General features: G+C 40.1%; 2 protein-coding genes across 3 annotated transcripts; both read right to left on the minus strand.

Annotated features, from left to right (window-relative positions):
- Positions 1-764: 764 nt before the first annotated feature.
- Positions 765-3,257, minus strand: LOC112276579 (thiamine thiazole synthase 4, chloroplastic-like). 2 transcript variants are annotated; one of them, XR_002968095.3, is made up of 3 exons: positions 2,243-3,257; positions 1,866-2,107; positions 765-1,636 (listed from the first exon to the last, which is right to left on the minus strand). XR_002968095.3 is itself a non-coding variant. In XM_024507995.3 (2 exons), the coding sequence occupies exons 1-2, from the start codon at positions 3,170-3,172 to the stop codon at positions 1,949-1,951; spliced, it is 1,089 nt and encodes a 362-aa protein (XP_024363763.1). In that variant the 5' UTR covers positions 3,173-3,257; the 3' UTR covers positions 1,669-1,948. The 2 variants fall into 2 exon arrangements, 1 of the variants encoding a protein (XP_024363763.1); XM_024507995.3 differs by lacking the exon at positions 765-1,636 and having other exon boundaries at positions 1,669-2,107.
- A 2,093-nt stretch (positions 3,258-5,350) lies between these two features.
- On the minus strand, positions 5,351-13,557 carry LOC112276741 (uncharacterized). Its single transcript, XM_024508375.3, has 9 exons — positions 12,533-13,557; positions 11,015-11,775; positions 8,925-10,660; positions 8,117-8,692; positions 7,561-7,881; positions 6,268-7,323; positions 6,010-6,091; positions 5,849-5,893; positions 5,351-5,629 (listed from the first exon to the last, which is right to left on the minus strand). Exons 1-9 carry the CDS (start codon positions 13,281-13,283, stop codon positions 5,426-5,428), a joined length of 5,532 nt encoding a protein of 1,843 aa, XP_024364143.1. The 5' UTR covers positions 13,284-13,557; the 3' UTR covers positions 5,351-5,425.
- Positions 13,558-16,834: the final 3,277 nt, after the last annotated feature.

Here is a 16,834-nt window from a genome sequence, read left to right on the forward strand (position 1 = left end):
AATAATTACCACACAATAATCTATATTTCTATTACATTCTAGTCATAATAGTTTTTGCACAATAATGTATATATCTTAAAACTGAATTAATTTTTTGAGCATAATTTTGAATCAAACTATTCATTTTAAGGTTATATATATATATATATATATATATATATATATATATATATATAATCTTAATCTATCTTATTATTTTTATTTTATTTTTTAAAAAAGAAAAAAATAACTTTGATACTTTAGAATCTTAACAAGAAATAAAATTGTCTTAAACTCTAATCCATAAAAACTACAAGTATTGGCTGTAAAGAAATTTTTATAAATTAAAAAAAAAAAAAAAAAAAAAACTTCTTGCTAAAATACTCTACTACCATTTAGATTCCAAGTCTATGTTGGTACTTATTTGTAAGCATTGTTAAATTTTATATTATATTCGCAAGGAATTGAATTAATTTTTTTAATGCAAGAATTATAAATATTTGGTTGATGCATTTTATGGCCATTTTCAAAAAAATTAAAAACATGTTCTGATAACAGAGCTTCATACTTCTGATGTGTTCATTATGGAACACAGTATGCGTACAGTATACGGTGTATTTTTTGCAGATGTTACTGCACATTCATCTGCCATTAAGTAAAATATTCCGTTTTGGCGTTTATGTTCACAAATTAGTATGTGAAGACAGAATTGAGCTTGATATAACACTAGTTATGTATCAGTGCCGAATTTTTTTCATTTTTCAGCAAGATATAAAATGAGAATGTAATCTTACAAAGTCTTTGTTCTTATTGCTGCCACAATGAAAGAGATTGTACACATTTTTCAAAATTAACACACTACTCATAATCCGAGGGGTGTCTACTTCCTGTTCAACCTCCCAGCACTGAAATGAAGGAGCTGTTCACTGAGTACATTCTTCGGCGCACACAGTACTGTCACAAAGTAATCTAATAATAGAAGCGTGACCTACGGTTTCTTGTTGCTGCCGGCATGCATAGTGTAAGCATTAGCTTGAAGAATTGTCTTTTACCCTGAAATTGCCGAGTGAAGAAACGATATCCTAAAGGTCCGATTTAGGCGTCTGGTGGGCGGGCAATGAACACGGGCGTACTGTCATTTCACAATCTTCTATTCTGAAACTCAAATTGAGCATTAGAAAATTCTATCATGACAAGTAGGATTCGATTGCCTAATATTGTGATCAGGCAGTTCCACGTCGGTTGCATACCTTGCTTGCGGACATCGTACGCATAGTTCTCTACACATCCATAAAAAGGAAACAGCCACGAAAACAAATGCCATTCAATTAGACAGGAAGCCTGTTGGGTAAGAATCCCTGCGGTAAGATGTTACGGACAGAGCGAGGCAGCAATTTTTGATCCAGTCCCCCCACCGCACGGTTTCTCATCCTGCATCAATGAAGTCACGAAATCATCGTCACACAATACAAAGACAGTAACGAACGACACGACCGGTGTTATTAGTATTCGCCATGGTGTCACGGCAGGAATAGCGGTTCGACAGAGATCGTCGTCGAAAGGCGAATCTCACGCGCGAGGTCCCTGCAAAAACAACCACTAGGCACACTCCCTTCGCAGGTATTATCCTGATCAGGTTTTAAGGGACTCTCTCAGCCTGCTCGAAGCAAGCACCCCCGGTGCCGAAAATTAGCAACAACGCCAAATGGGAACTTTCATTATGAGAAAACAGGAGAGGTACACTTGATGTGGTGTTCTTTGTTTTGGATCGGTACACTATGACCTCAACCGTAGGATCTATGACCCCATCTCAACACCACGAAACCCAAGCCACGGTTTACATTTTCACACATCGTTATCAAGTCACTTTGCTCCTAGATACTTACACATCTACAAAGACGGCTTGGCTTGGATTCTGCTCTGTGAGAGATAAGCCGGATGAGGAACTTTATCGAGCCTGCAAGCAAATCTAGGCAGAAGCAGTCATATCATCAGTAGAAGCGAGAACAAGCTCGGGGTGCACGTTGGGCTTGTAGTTTCCGTCCACCTCGTTGGGAAGTCCCAGCGCCTTCAAAGCCAAATGCGCGGCCTTCTGCCCGGAGATCATCATGGCTCCGAATGTTGGTCCCTGCATCGTGGCACTCATGCAAGTCAGGCACTGTGGACCTCACTAAAAACCAAAAATGTTAAGGGGAAGAAGCTACTGTAAGACCACTTGAAAATTGCCAGGGGCAGCATATTTCGGTTAAGGATGGACGCGTACCATTCTCGGTGAACCATCAATCTCAGCGACCTCCATTCCCGTCACAATCATGCCGGGCACGATCTCCCGGGTGTGCTTAACAATCGCGTCCTCTGCGGCATTCATGTCCAGACACTTCATCCCAGGCACGCTCTCAATCATGCCAATGCTTCTCAGCCTCTTAACTCCGGTGGCGCCAAATGGACCATCGTGACCGCACGATGAAACTACAACCTTCGCCTCCATGACATTGGGGTCCATGCACGACTGTGTGTTGTGGTTCTGCGCCACGAGGGCCCAGTTCGTCACCACTCCAGACACTCGGTCGCCCCTGATGATCAAGTCCTCCGCCGCGACGGCATTGAACAGCTTCACATTCGGGCGAGCCAGCAGCTTGCTCATGATGGTGGACGTAAACAGAGCCGCATGCTTGATCACCACGTAGTTCTCCATCTCCTCATACGGCACCTCGATCTCGTCCAAGAACCGGTGCGCTGGCTTGCGAACAACCATGGCCGAGAACAATTGCCCTCCGAGCCACGCACCACCGCCGGGTGACACCGACTGCTCGATGATCGCCACCTTCACGTTGGGGTTCTTCGACAATTCGTACGCGCACGACAAGCCGGCAGAGCCAGCTCCCACCACCACCACATCAGTATCAGCGTGGGTGATCATGTCGGTCATGTAGCGCCGGGTCATCTCCCGGGCAACTATGGACTCCTTAATGGGGTCGAACTTGTAGTTGTTCAAGTCATACTTAGCATCGGAGTAAAGGGACGCGCTCACGACCGGCACCCGAGTCTGCTTCATCATTTGGGCAGTAGAAGCCGCGACCATCCTGACGCCGCTCAGGGAGTTCGCCGACGACGCAAGGTTCTTCTTAATCTCGACCCCCGTGGCGAATCCAGTGGCCGCTCCCACAGCATGCACACCCATGACTGCTGCCATTGCTATGGAGACTACGATCGCTGCTCACACACCACGCAGAGAGAAAAGCGAAGAGACAGAATAAATCGCACAGCAGATACACGACACAGGCAGGATGTAAAACAGAGGAACGTTCACGAGTATATATATTGCAGCAGGGAATGGATAGTTACTCGAGGGTGCAGCGGAACACGACAAAAGGCCGAAGATGCTCTGATATTTTGCAAAACGGTAATCGTGGGTGGAATTTAGATAGGAACTCCAAAAGGGAATGGAAAAGCGCAACAGGTGATGAGGGGACGGCATCTGGAGAACAGCAGAGCACTGCTCCCTGCTCCTGCTCCCTTGCTGCTACCAGATGCCGTGCGTCCTGACTTGCCAAAACGGAGACAATCCAGTCGTAGTCCTTATCTCAAATTCCAGTCCGGTCCCCAAGTGTCGATGCTTTTTCTCCGAATCATGGGCACAACCAGAAGTCTTCCCTTCCTTCCATACTTTCGTCCATGCTTTCTTTTCCTTCTTTCTTTCCCCATGCACATGCACATACTCAGTAGTGGGATTGTGGTCCTGGCGTCATCCCCGTTGTCACTGCGAAGGGTCACTTCCTCACATCTCTCTCTGTCTCGCTCTGTCTCCGGCTTTGAACCTGCTGCTGCCGCTTTGTGCGATGCTGTTCACGGCATCGCACAAAGCGTGTCATTCCCTCCGTCACTGCTGCTCCAGTGAGCCCCGTGTAACGCTGCTCTTGCTCGCCGTTTGTCTCCACTACCTTATGTAGAAATGTATGCCATTTTTGTACTGCAAAATGCACTCTGACATTGCTGTGCGCTGTGCTCAAATGTCATTTTTGTACACATGAAGGGTTCATTGAATGCAATGGAGATTTTGTGCATCAATGGTTGTAACAAGTTTGGATTTTATCAAAGAGTGTATTATTTTAGGGAGTTGATATGTTGAATGAGGTTTTTGACTAAATTGATTAGGTTTTGGTCACAATATATTTTTGGGTATCACATAATTTTAACACACAATAAGATACTTTGTACACATATCAATTTAAAGATACTGTGCTAATTTGATATGTACACGTAATCTTGATAATGTGTACACATATCAATTTATGAATGTGGTATATTAACTTAACTTTAACACTTCAACTAGTTTTAATACATACCAATATTAAATATGGTCATATTTTTGTTCTTCTTCAACACAAAAAATTATGTGGTACAAAATAAGATACCATGACCAAAACTTGGTCAATTTAGTACAAACTAAAGTTTTGGCCACTAAAAAATAATCTTTTTTGGCTCAGATGTCAAGGCTTCTTACAGAATTAAATGAAACTAAAATTTCTAATAAAATATATTTAAAATAGATATAACAAGAATCAAAGAAAAAAAATGTCAAATATTAAATTCTAAATTAGGCATGCATAATTTGATTACTTCATTAGATTTTTCTTATTTCATAAATGTTTTGGTTATTTATCAAGATATTTGATAAATAAAGTATTTTATAAAAATCAAGATAATTTATGTCATTTTCTATTTGTGCAACCCTATATCTATTTATAAAAATTACAAAAGAATTAGACCATACTTACATAAATTTATAGAATATAAAAATATATTAATAAATATACAGTTTTATAGTTATATGCCAAGATTATAAATAAATATATTCCACAGAATTTAATTAAAAAATAAAATGAAATAAATGATAACCTTAACACGAATTCTAAAACAAAATGTAAAATATTTTCTAGTAACAGCAGAATAGTTTCTACATGGATTGTTTGCGGATAGGCTTCCATTCGATTCAGTGTAAAATTACTCGTTGATGTTTCAGTTGCGTGCAGTGCTCAAAATAATGTTCCACTTGGGTATCAAAATTGAACTTATTCACATGGTACCAAAAATGGTTGTGGGCGTTAAATGTAGCCCATCATGTTTGTATCCGTACTTCCTTGAAACTTGGAACAAGCTACATCATTCAGTCAATCCAGACAATCAAAAACTTAGTGTAAAATGGAGGATTAAACAACAGTGTATATACAGAGACATCAGGGTCATGTTGAGCATCCACGTTTCTTTGGACACTAAAAAATTTCAAATTTTGCAAACAAGCATTGTCAATTACAGCTCAAATGGATCTTGATAGCAATGCAGTAGACCCAACTGGTATATTGACCAGAAATTTTGCAGTAACGCAGCTGAATGAATTTTATCCAGCGATAAGTTAATAGACATGTATCAGGCCATTCACCACGTGTTATGACCCAGCCATGGAAGGGGGTGCAGGCAAGATAATTCCAATTAGACACAAGCTGGGTAGTTGAGGAATTTCTAGCATTGAGCATATCTCCGCTGACCACGGAAGAATGTAAAGCATACGTTGCCAAAGCCGATCACTTGCAGGAAGCTTCACCACTCCAGCACGGTCCCTTTGCTTCAAGTACGTAACAAATTGCTCGAACTGCAAGCAAGATATCCAAAAGGTGAGGCGGTGTGTTTCTGCATGAAAGACGTGGCTACATTCAAGAAATTCAACTTGTATTCAAAACCATTATTACTAATATATGCCCTCAACCATTAAGCTATGATTTATGAGAAAAATGCCTCCCAAATTTTGAACGTAACAACTCACAGAGAGATATGATAAAAGCTACAGATGTGCAAAGTGAAAGAAACATACTCCATCCCGATGTTCAGGCACAGCAATAAGTCGACAGACCTCCCGCTGCAAATTAAACGCCAACACACCAATGATGTTAACATTCACAAAATAAAAGTCATAGTTCTCACGATCAGACCAAAAAAACCGGTCTCAAGTTGCAAAAAGTGAAGTCTTTGTACCTGAGTTGGGGGAGTGTTTTGAAAGGTAGATTTCACGGATTTGAAATCAGCACGTTTCGTCACATCAAGCTTTTCCGGCCACCTATTTCAGCAGTTAAATTTAGTCTAATAGTCATGAGAGGGAAAAATATGTCCTTTTTTTTAAAACAACCAATATTTCAACCAAACTAAAGAGTGAAATGCATCATCGTCATCGACAGTTATTTTAAATGAGTCTAAGATGTTTCAAGTCCACGGACCAATGATATCATAACTCACCCAGTAGGTTCAAAAGGTGCCCGGTCATACGAGGAGTATGTTGAGTTTTGTCGATGGGCAGTCACCTGGCAATACTGCATACCGCTCTTGCACAGGGTACCTCGCCACTGATGCTCTTCCACAGCAGGAGCTCCTCTCACATGTACTGCAGCAGATTCTCTTCTCTCATGCCCAGCTACTGAGGCATGAGCGCTAAAACCATGCGGAGTGGAAGGTAGAGGTGGTGGTGGGGAGCTAGGTGGTGGAGGCATAGGAGGAGGAGGAGGGGGTGAGGAGGGAGGCGGTGGAGGAGTTTCACTTGGTGGTGGTGGGGGTGGAGAGATAGGTGGTAGTGGAGGCAATGGAGGATGCACCACCTCCACATGATTATTTGCTCGTTCAAAAGTACTGACTACTCTATCTAAGGCATTGGGCACAGGTTCCAAGGGAGAGCTCAGCTGCTCTGGAAGACTACTCACCTGCTCTGTAGGTTGATTCAGGTGCTCCAAAGGCTGTGATACAGACAACGCACTCAAGGCGGGCGTGACCGGAGATTGTAATAGTGGAGGCCCACTTCGGCCCCCACTCTTGTCCAACTTTGTTGGACCTCTATACTGAAGTGGAGTTCCCAAGGGTGATGCCAAAACTGACTTGGGAACAGGGGTAGAGGTCACAGGAGAGACCGGGCCCAATGGGGATGATGAAACTCCTCCCATTGGGTTCGACCATGAATTATTTGATGGGACCCTTTCAAGATGGGCACGAGAGGGGTGCTTCAACATTGGAAGTGGCGCTAATGTGGCACCCTGAGGGGGTAGAGGTGGCCGGATGAGGCTAGCGCTTGAAGATGACTGCCGCTCTATCGGCTTCCGCCCAAGTACATTGTGGCTGCTACTTTGAGATACCATTGAACTGCTCTCAGTCACAACCACAGGACCGACATCTACAGTAGCACTGTTCGAATTCTGAAAATTTGCACTAGAATCATGTCGAGGTGTTGTCATGTCTATTCTGCTGGAAGAATCATCCCTATACTCAACTGAACTTTCGAATCGCCCAAGTCTTTGATGTTGGTCCCTACACAGAGAGCACACACATGGGGAGTCAAATTTTAAGAGACTTAACAAACACACGTCCGCAACTTGATCAAACTTTGGCAATGAGAAAGCGCATACATATCAATGCATACGATAAAAGACTAAATCACACCACGTCAAACTGACAGTAGCATCACGGGCGAGTCTCTACAGCCAACCTTTCAAGTATCTTTAAAAGATCAACTAGCTAATTTGATACAAAAATTCAAACATGTACCTTGATCCTAAATGATATTCCTCCTCTGTTAAGTCTTTCTCCCGTATGTTCCCCCATCCAGGAGGGACACCTGGGTGACCCTGCCCACTCGCCATGTTCCCATCATCAAAATCCATGCGATTAGGAGAATCTCTTTCCTCACCCTCCTTGTCCCATTCACGCTGCCTGGTACCAAGTGGCCTTTCCTTTTCATGTTGATAATCCCAACCTCGTCGACGGATGTCCATAAATGGACTTTGTGGGTGGCCTGGACCTCCGTGGCCATGGTTATGCCCATGAGGATGAGGATGTTCAGTGTGCTGCAGAGATATTGCGGAGTTGCTGTATCAAACCTTATATAAGTGAGTTCAAAGATCTGATCAACTTGTGAACGGAGAGGAGAGAGACAATTCAAACGCAAACAATGAGCTGTTTTTCATGTGAGCTGAAGCTTGAACCTTAAAAACATGCATATAACAGTAAGTGGATTACAAAAGCCATTATAAAAATTGCTCGATGTCCGACAGTGATACACCAATCGTACAAAACACATGCAGGATGGGAAGCAAACGTTAACCTGTACTCTATTTGGATGGCTGGATCCAATCGACCAGAAACTGCTCGTAATGCAACTGCAGCAGCATCAACTCGATCAAATTCAACAAATCTACATGGTCCTCGAGTTGTCCGTGCACTTCGCACTTTGGTCACAACCCCAACCCCAGTGGCTGCAAGGTTAAAGACCGATTTCAACTCTGCCTCGTTCATGAAATTAGGACCCACCATATCAGGGAGCCCAACCCATAAGGTATTCGTGGGCACCCTTTCAGCTGCTTCGCGGCCACCCCCTCCACGACCACCCCTAGACCTCCCTGCATGAAAATTACCCATGCTTCCGCCTGTAAAATTCACCAATTTGTTCGAAATGTTGACCAGAGCCTGATTCAGGGCAGGATTGGCAGGCGATCGTCCACTGGAGGACCCATTGAAGGGTGGTGTGTGAAGCAAAGCTGGCGGATGAGGAGGAGAATTCAGCAGTGGACCCGAGGCATTTCTATGCGCTGGCGCATTTTTATATTCCACATTGATGCACTGGTTACCAAATCGTGTTCCGTTGAGAGTGGCTTTTGCCATGGCAGCACATTCCGGTGACCTGAAACACTCACAAGTTTACAAATGTGTTTCAGATGATCTCTTTCCACTACATGATGAAGCCTGAAATTCTAGCGTCACGTATGAAAACACGTCTCACAAGTAATCATGGATATTCTACAAGAAATATGTAAGCATTACGCAGGAATGTACCAGTATAATTTATGCATCTTAGAAAAGCTGAGGACCCACAGCATATTATTAATAATCTAATGACGATGAAGATGATGCACCTGAAATCTATGAAGCAACAGCCGCTTTGTCGCAGAAACTTCCAACCAGTGATATCTCCAAAGTGATTAAAGGCAGACAGCAGCTCCTCTTCACAAATCAAAGGATCAACCCGTCCAATCCAGAGATGGCGATTAGGAACCGGAGATGGTATGTCAGCAGGTTGAACCATGCTGCCCATAATACTTCGATCGGAAATTGCCTTCGAATTGGCCAAAAGTGGTCCACCGCCCTCTCTTCTTCGTTGTCGGATATGTCCCAGAACAGCCGCAGCATCTTCTGATGATTCAAACTCTAAGGATATTGCACTTGCATTTACCAGGGCAGTGACGGAGCGTGGTTGCTTCAAACCGGCTCCAAGCACGTCCTTCAATAAATCCTCCTTGGCGTTTTGGCTGGAGATGCCACCAACCCAAACAAAACAACTGGGACCAACTGCAACAATATTGGCTGCACTGTCACTCGTTTTAGTGGAATTCTCAATGAACTTAATCCGCAGAGCCTTACTCCAAATGCTTGCCTGCAAAACTTCACGGGCTTTTGCTGCATCCCGGACAGTTCGAAATCCTAAAACAGCATAATCTTGATTTCGTAAAAAGCTATCGATGGTAACACACTTCTCAACATGGAATTTGATGCCGGATTCACTTATTGGTGGATTGATTGGACCAACCAAAAGGTGCGTGGAAGCTGCATACACGTCCATGGCAACTGCATCTCCATCTGAGAACCAACCACATTGATTTGGGGAGGATTTTTGAGCACGCGGTGTTAAGGGTTGTTGAGGAGAAGGTAATAGAGAGGAGCCAACTGTATTCGCCTCAACTCTCGAGCCATCGTTAGGAAATTCTCTCACATGATTCCATCCATTCATATCACTACCTGAAGACTGCTCCCGCTTATCTTGTGGGCCTCTACCTCCAGCATGCCAAGACATAGAGGGCCACGTAGTTGGTACATCAACCTCTAAGTTCCTGAAAGGTGATACATCATTGGGCTCCCGTAGCGAACCGTCCTTGTTAGTGACAGAGTCTCGCTCTCGCAGACGCCATGGATCAGCGCCAGGTGGAGATTTATGACTACCAAATTCCTTCGGAGGTACATGTTCATAACCTCTTGAAGCTGGGCGTCCGGAACCCCAACTTCCTGAGGGCCCCTCCCAAGGATGAACTGGTTGAGAGCCCTCTATATCCCACATAGGACTGGGTTTCTCAGTTTGAGCGAGCAACTCCATAGACGCAGACACAATAGTGTGGTCCTTTCCCCTCCTCCAAATTTCTTCCTTTCCAGGAACAGGAGAAGTAGCAGGAATTGCTGAACACTCAGTTGGGCCAGAGGAAAACGGCCCTCGCATATATCCAGATTGACTGGATGGTCCGAAGCCCCAACGGTTACTTTCTGTAGACTCACTTGCACGGGAAGGATTGTCAAGATCATCCCAATGCTCCTTAGAAAATTCTTGGGTACCGTTCCAGGAAACGGCAGGCTGCTCACCTGGTCTAGGGAAGCGGTATGTTGGTCGACCTCGCGATTTCTCTTCATCTTCAGCTGAAGGGCCAACGTCCAATTCCTCAAGTGTAGCAAGTTCAAGGTCTAAGGGCGTGAAAGTGTGAAGAGACTTAAGGAGCGGCAAAAGCACAGGGAGAGCTTCGTCGATAACTGAATTCGATGCAGTTCTACGAAAATGGCGCACAGCAGACACAAGCCATCTTTCCAGTTCAGGCTTTGAATGAATTACCTGCAATTGAGCACAAATTTAAATCCCCAGACTGAATATTAAAGCAAATCTGAATTTCAGCCCCAAACAATCAGAAAGAGGCGATCCCCGGTACGGCTGATTCAATTGGAATTGTCTCACAGAACCAAAACTCTAAGACATTCTACGTCTCTAAGTACTCCATTCAAGTAAATGTGCAAAAAGGCTCAAAGAGTAAAGGAAGAACTTGTCCAAGGTGTTTTCTTCCATGATCGGATGGAGTCCCACATCCATGCTTAGAAAAGTTCAAACAAACTAATAAATAGAAGTAAGAGTCCAGGGGCTGGCAAATTTTCTTCGTCTCAAACTCACACAAAATAAAGTTTTGAAACTTACTGTGGCAACAAGACTTGAATCTGCAATAGTTGCTTCTTCCCGATCGGGACCTGAAGAGCTAAAATCGATATTCACCACTGTTTCCTCGACTTCCGATTGTTTACTACCATCGACTTCAGAGGTAATAGCTACAGCACTGCTCTGAACTTTCTCCACTGGCGACGCATTGCTAACCTTGGTGTTACTTCTAAATTTGACGATTTGAGATAGAAAATGTTGACCAGCTTTGCGACTGTCGGCATCAGTAGCTCGTAATAACTCAAAGCAGACAGTGAGCACTCCCTGCGGGTCGCAAGTAAAGACCTGAACAGTGCTAGATATAATCAAAGCACCAAGCTTTTCAGGATTAATTGAATCCACAATCGCATCAATATCCTCGCCATTTGGGGGGATTTTATGCTTAATGCTTTTAACTTCGTCTTTACCACTGGAATTGAACACATTCAGAAGGTCACGTCCATCCAACTGCCGAAGAAGATACAGATAAATATTACGACACACCTCTGAACACATAGCACTTAAACTTGAAAGCTCAAAAGCTGAATTTACAGCGGCGGTAACAATATTTACTAAACCGTCAAAACAGGCTTCTGCTGTCTCCCCAGCTAAACCTTCTCCTTCTTTTCCTCCTTTTAATAGAATACTGGAGCTCCAATCCGACAACTGAATAGTCATTCTGGCAGCTGCCTCCAGAGCAGTGGGACAGAAAATTACATATCTTGGAACTAACTCAGCTGCAATCCGCCGCACACTCACACACCCTGCAATAATGTTAAGTTACTCGTATCAGTAATATAGGACCGGGGACAATGCAAACTAGAACACAAAGTCCTACACATACGCGGCCATTAATCTCAGAGCATTGGGGTGCCGAAGACAAAGAATTGAGGTACACAATGCGTGCATTCTCTGGGTGCAAGGTGGATTTGGTATACTAACCCTCAGACAGTCTAACATGTAATTCCAAGTATTCAATATTTATATTCAACTGGCGACCAATCAACGCCAAATGATTTGTAGCAGTCAGACCACATCAACGCTAGTGTCGAAAAGACGAATACTATTCCAGGCGCATGAATACTACACAACCTCAATTCATGAAGGCATGAAATTCACAAATTCACGCGGAATGATTAGTTGCTGAAGAAGGTAGGTCTCTGGTTAAAGCACATTCACTAGTCATGTAATCATGTAGTCTTATTTTTGGAGTTAAACGGTAATATCCTCAGCAAGTTGTTTCAATGAAGGACTATCTACCCTAAAATACAACATTACAGGAGCTAAAATCATTCGCATACTAAACCCTACATATACCCTACTAGAGAAGGTGCTATCCCAATTAAAGAGAATGCTGTGCTGCCGGAAGTCGCTTCACAAAATTTGAAGAGGTCAGCGAGAATCAATCCACTAACAAAACCTATAAACGAAAATGCATCACATTACAATCCAAACACAGGAGGGCATAAGCGGAACGCTGAAGAGGAAGAACGGGAAACCCTACAGGATAGAATTCCTCACCCTGTGAAAGCTCAATCATTGAATGATAGGCTGCCTCAAGGTCATGTTTCACACCAAAGGTTGCCGAGTCGTCCCGCTGTGTAAGACAAATCCTAACACGTCGATACGCTTTGTAAAAATTCCCAATCTCTTCTCTATTCCTCTTCTTACGAAGCTTCTCATCCTCCCCACTACCCTGTACTACGTCCTGTGGACGCTCTAACCCTGCCGATTCCACTTTCACAACAGCAGGTTCTTCAACCTTCCCCTCACTCATTACCCCCTCATCGACACTCTGATGCTCCCCCACATTCTCATCTATGATCCCTCTCACCACCTCCTCCACAACCGTGACACCCCGAATCTCCCGCAAATCCGCGTCTTTCCTCTCAATCACTGCCTCCTCCTTGAGATTAACACCCTGACCCTCCAGCAAAGTCGTATCTTTCTTCTCACTCACCGCCTCCTCTTTAACCTTGGCACTCTGACGCTCCCGCGCAATTGCAATCCTCTTGTCGCTCACCAACCCATCCTTCTCACTCTGATGCTTCCCCACGCTCACAACTGCGTTGTTCTTACCACCATCACGATCACTCGGTTGCTCAACCCCAACAGATGCCGATAAATTTTCGGCAGCGTCAGGACCCGCCACAACTTGAGAACTCTCACGCAGCGGCGAAGACAACACCGCTGAAGACGACGCCACAGCGACGCCCTCCGCCATCAACTGCTCATACCGCCGGCGTTTTTTAAACGGCTGCTCCGACGCCATGGTCGCAGGAGCAGAACTCCCCAGAGCCGAATTAATCACAGCGCCACAAATCCACCGAAACCCGAACCATACCCTCCCTGCACCACGTCGCCTCGCCTCAACGCAACGCAACTAAAGCCCTGCAACGTCTCTTCCGCGCAACGGAGCTGCAACAATCTAGGGTTCCGAGTTGCTGGAGGAAGGGGAGGAGAAAAAGGAGAAGAAAACTGCTGGAAGACGAGAAGGGAGAGTTTTCAATCGCACCCAATTGGCAGTGGAGCCCGCTGGCTGCTGTGAACTCCCGCGCGGGAGATTCCAAGCGAAGCGTGGATTGGCTCGAAGTTCCTCCCACCGCTCTCTCTCTCTCCCACACCGCCACCGGAGCCCGCCACCGCGCCACACGCTCAGGTCGGAGTTCTCCTAGTTCGCGCCAAAACCGTGCCGGGAAAGAGGAAGAAGAGCCTATTACCACCGGGAACTGCTTACGTGCCGGTGGAGCTGTGCCCTGCGCCGAAGGGGGGGGGGTTTGAGTTCTGATAAGTACCAGAAGCTGAGTAGGGCCTGGGGCGTTGGTGCCAGGCTGGTGGCAATCATCCCCCGTGTCTTTTTCTTTTTTCTGTTTTTACTTCCGATCCGTTGCGTTTCTCCAACTGCATGCCTTTCGCTTTGCCCTGGCTCAACGTTTTTTTCGGCTGAAAAGACTTCGTTCTAATATAAAACAAATGTATAAAAACATGAAATACAGTTGTTTAAGGACATTATGTTGACCAGATTTGTTATGAATTCTAACTCAAGTTAGATCTTTCACTTGTAACTGTTGTAGAACACTTGTTAGAAATTAACTCTTACAACCACGACCAAAAATTCTCACACTATGTATGTGAAAGTTATTTGAACTTGGCTTTAAGTAAGTGAGTTCTACCTTCATTATTTGAAGGCAAGTTATTGCATGAATCTCATTGTTTGATTACAATTATACTAAAGGTAATTTATTACTAGCCTTGTAATAATCACAAAATACTTAATTCTAATGTTTAAAATAATAATCTATTGCTTAGACAACTTTCAAAAAACTTTAATAAAAAGAATTTGAAACTTCAATTTTTTTATAATTCTGTACTAATATTGAGTAGCCAAAATATCATAGATTAATGCAATCAAGAAAATATATAAATTCATTAAAAAATCTAAAGCAAATAAAACTACTCATTGAGAATCTAATATGTCTTATCTAATATTTTTTATTTGTTATTTTTTTGTTTTGTATCAAAAAAAAAAAAAAAAAAAATCTTCTAGATTTCAGTCTCACTCCTTTTGAAAATTGCATATCAATTATATATAAAATAATATCATCAATTTTAATATTTTTATTCTATAAAAATTGTATAGAAGTCTTTGCAATAAAATGTGTCTGCATTCAAATACATTTTTATTTAAGATGTTAGTGTTTTAAGAAATAATGATTTTTTAATTATTATAATAATATAATTATATTATATTGTACTACTATAATTTATCATTATATTATATTATTATAATTTATCATTATATTATATTATTATAATTTATCATTATATTATATTATTATAATTTATCATTATATTATATTATTATAATTTATCATTATATTATATTATTATAATTTATTATTATATTATATTATTACTAATTTATATTATTATATATATAATTTAAGTAAATAGAAGTAAATAACAATATGTAAAGTAATTTCTTTTATGTAAACTTTTTTATAGACTTTATAAACATAACTTACATGTATAAGTGTATTTATAGAATATTCTATATAAATTATAATAAAAGATTGTTTTATTTATAAAACTACCATATGAGTGTTTAAAAACTTATTTTTTATTATAAAAGTCTTATGGTTGTTAAAAAGTATCAAATTAAATAATTTTCAATTGCAAGCATATTTTGAGATAAGACTAAGATTATTTTTTATTTTCATATTTTATTTTTAAACCTTTTTTTTTCTTGTATTTGTTTCAAAATCCATAGCTTTTATTACTTGAAAAAAATTATGTTGTAGTTATTTTTTGTTGTAGTTATGTTGTAGTTATCATTATAGTTATATTTAAATACATTTTCTTTTTGGAATTTTGTGCAAATTCATATCTTCAACAATTTAAGAATAAAAATCATAAAATACTAGAATTAATTTATTTTTATAAATGTATATAAAACAATGATCTTTTTTATATTATTTTAAAAAATAGAGCTAATATTGAGGTTGTGGTTGCTTATTTTATAAATATTTTTTCTATTAATTTATTAGTTAATTTATAAATATATCCATGTATTTCTGGAGAATATTTTGTAACAAAAAAAACTATGTTTGTGTAAGATTAACAATTTAAACAACTATCAATGTCAAAGACATGAATTTAAACATACTTATGAAAAATAATATATACATATAAAATTAAGAGAGAGGAAAGAAGATAAAAAAATATATGATTACAAATTTAAAATGTATTAGAATATTTATTTTTAAATAAAAAAACTAAAGATCTTTGAATCAAGACTCAAATATATTTAAAAGTAAAATAAAATAAAATAGAAAAATTTATTTTTATCTTTATTTATAAAAGCTTAAAAAAATATCATATAAAAGTTCTTTTGAAAGAAATAATATTTATAAGTTAAGTCTCTAACTTGTAAGTAATTTATAAAAATAATAAATCTTTTGAAATAATTATTATTATTACATGGCTAATTTATGAATTTAATCTACATTCAATAAAAAAATGAATGATTTTAAAGAATGTATCATTTATCTAATTTATTTGTATCTACTTCTACTTATTTCTATTTATTTAAGTACTATAGGTTCCTATGACATTATGTATACTTTTATTAAGAAGATTTATAAGAATCAATTAAGTTTTAAGTCATTTTATAAGTTAATAATAGATAAGAATTGTCAAATGGTATTAAAGACAAAAATATAGTCAACATTCTTAAAGACAATATATTCATGAATTATTGAAAAAGTGAGATACCAAATAAAAATATAAATATAAAATATGAATTAGATATTCTTAAACAAATACTAGAATATAAGAAATATATCGATAAAAATAATGATGCACTTATTCTTGTTTTTATATGCATTATTTAGAAGCTTCTTAAGAACTATGAGGCTTGTGGCCTATACATCAAATTATAATTTACTTTGAATATAAAGTGTAAAACTTGTAAAAAAATAAATTTAATAGCCATCTCACATATCTATACAAATCTAAATATTTATTCAATATCTAAAACAATTCTTTATAGTTTAAAAAAATATATATCATCTATTTAACATGTTTATACACACATCAATTTACTTCTATTTATTTAAGAAATATAAGAATTTGATATATTATTCCTTTCATCTTCTTCTAGAAAATAAAATTTACAAAAATTAAAATTAAAGTAAATTATTTTATAATTTGATAAAGACTAAGGTCCATTAAATTACATTAGTAAGAAATTTTGATTTATCTCTAATACAAAGATAGTTGATAAATCTTTTGAGCCATTAACAATGTTTTGTATTAGAATAA

Source organism: Physcomitrium patens, chromosome 24 (assembly GCF_059467195.1).
Source record: "Physcomitrium patens ecotype Gransden chromosome 24, ASM5946719v1, whole genome shotgun sequence".
Taxonomy (NCBI): Eukaryota; Viridiplantae; Streptophyta; class Bryopsida; order Funariales; family Funariaceae; genus Physcomitrium; species Physcomitrium patens.

What these genes read in the sequence shown, in the direction of transcription:
- LOC112276741 (XM_024508375.3), bottom strand. Translation starts at nt 13,283, where the DNA reads ATGGCGTCGGAGCAGCCGTTTAAAAAACGCCGGCGGTATGAGCAGTTG. An exon ending in TGTTGCTTCATAGATTTCAG is followed by an intron (nt 8,693 to 8,924) that starts GTGCATCATCTT and finishes TGAGTGTTTCAG; the next exon opens with GTCACCGGAATGTGCTGCCA. An exon ending in AAAACACTCCCCCAACTCAG is followed by an intron (nt 5,894 to 6,009) that starts GTACAAAGACTT and finishes TTTAATTTGCAG; the next exon opens with CGGGAGGTCTGTCGACTTAT.
- LOC112276579 (XM_024507995.3), bottom strand. Translation starts at nt 3,172, where the DNA reads ATGGCAGCAGTCATGGGTGTGCATGCTGTGGGAGCGGCCACTGGATTC. An exon ending in TTGATGGTTCACCGAGAATG is followed by an intron (nt 2,108 to 2,242) that starts GTACGCGTCCAT and finishes GCCACGATGCAG; the next exon opens with GGACCAACATTCGGAGCCAT.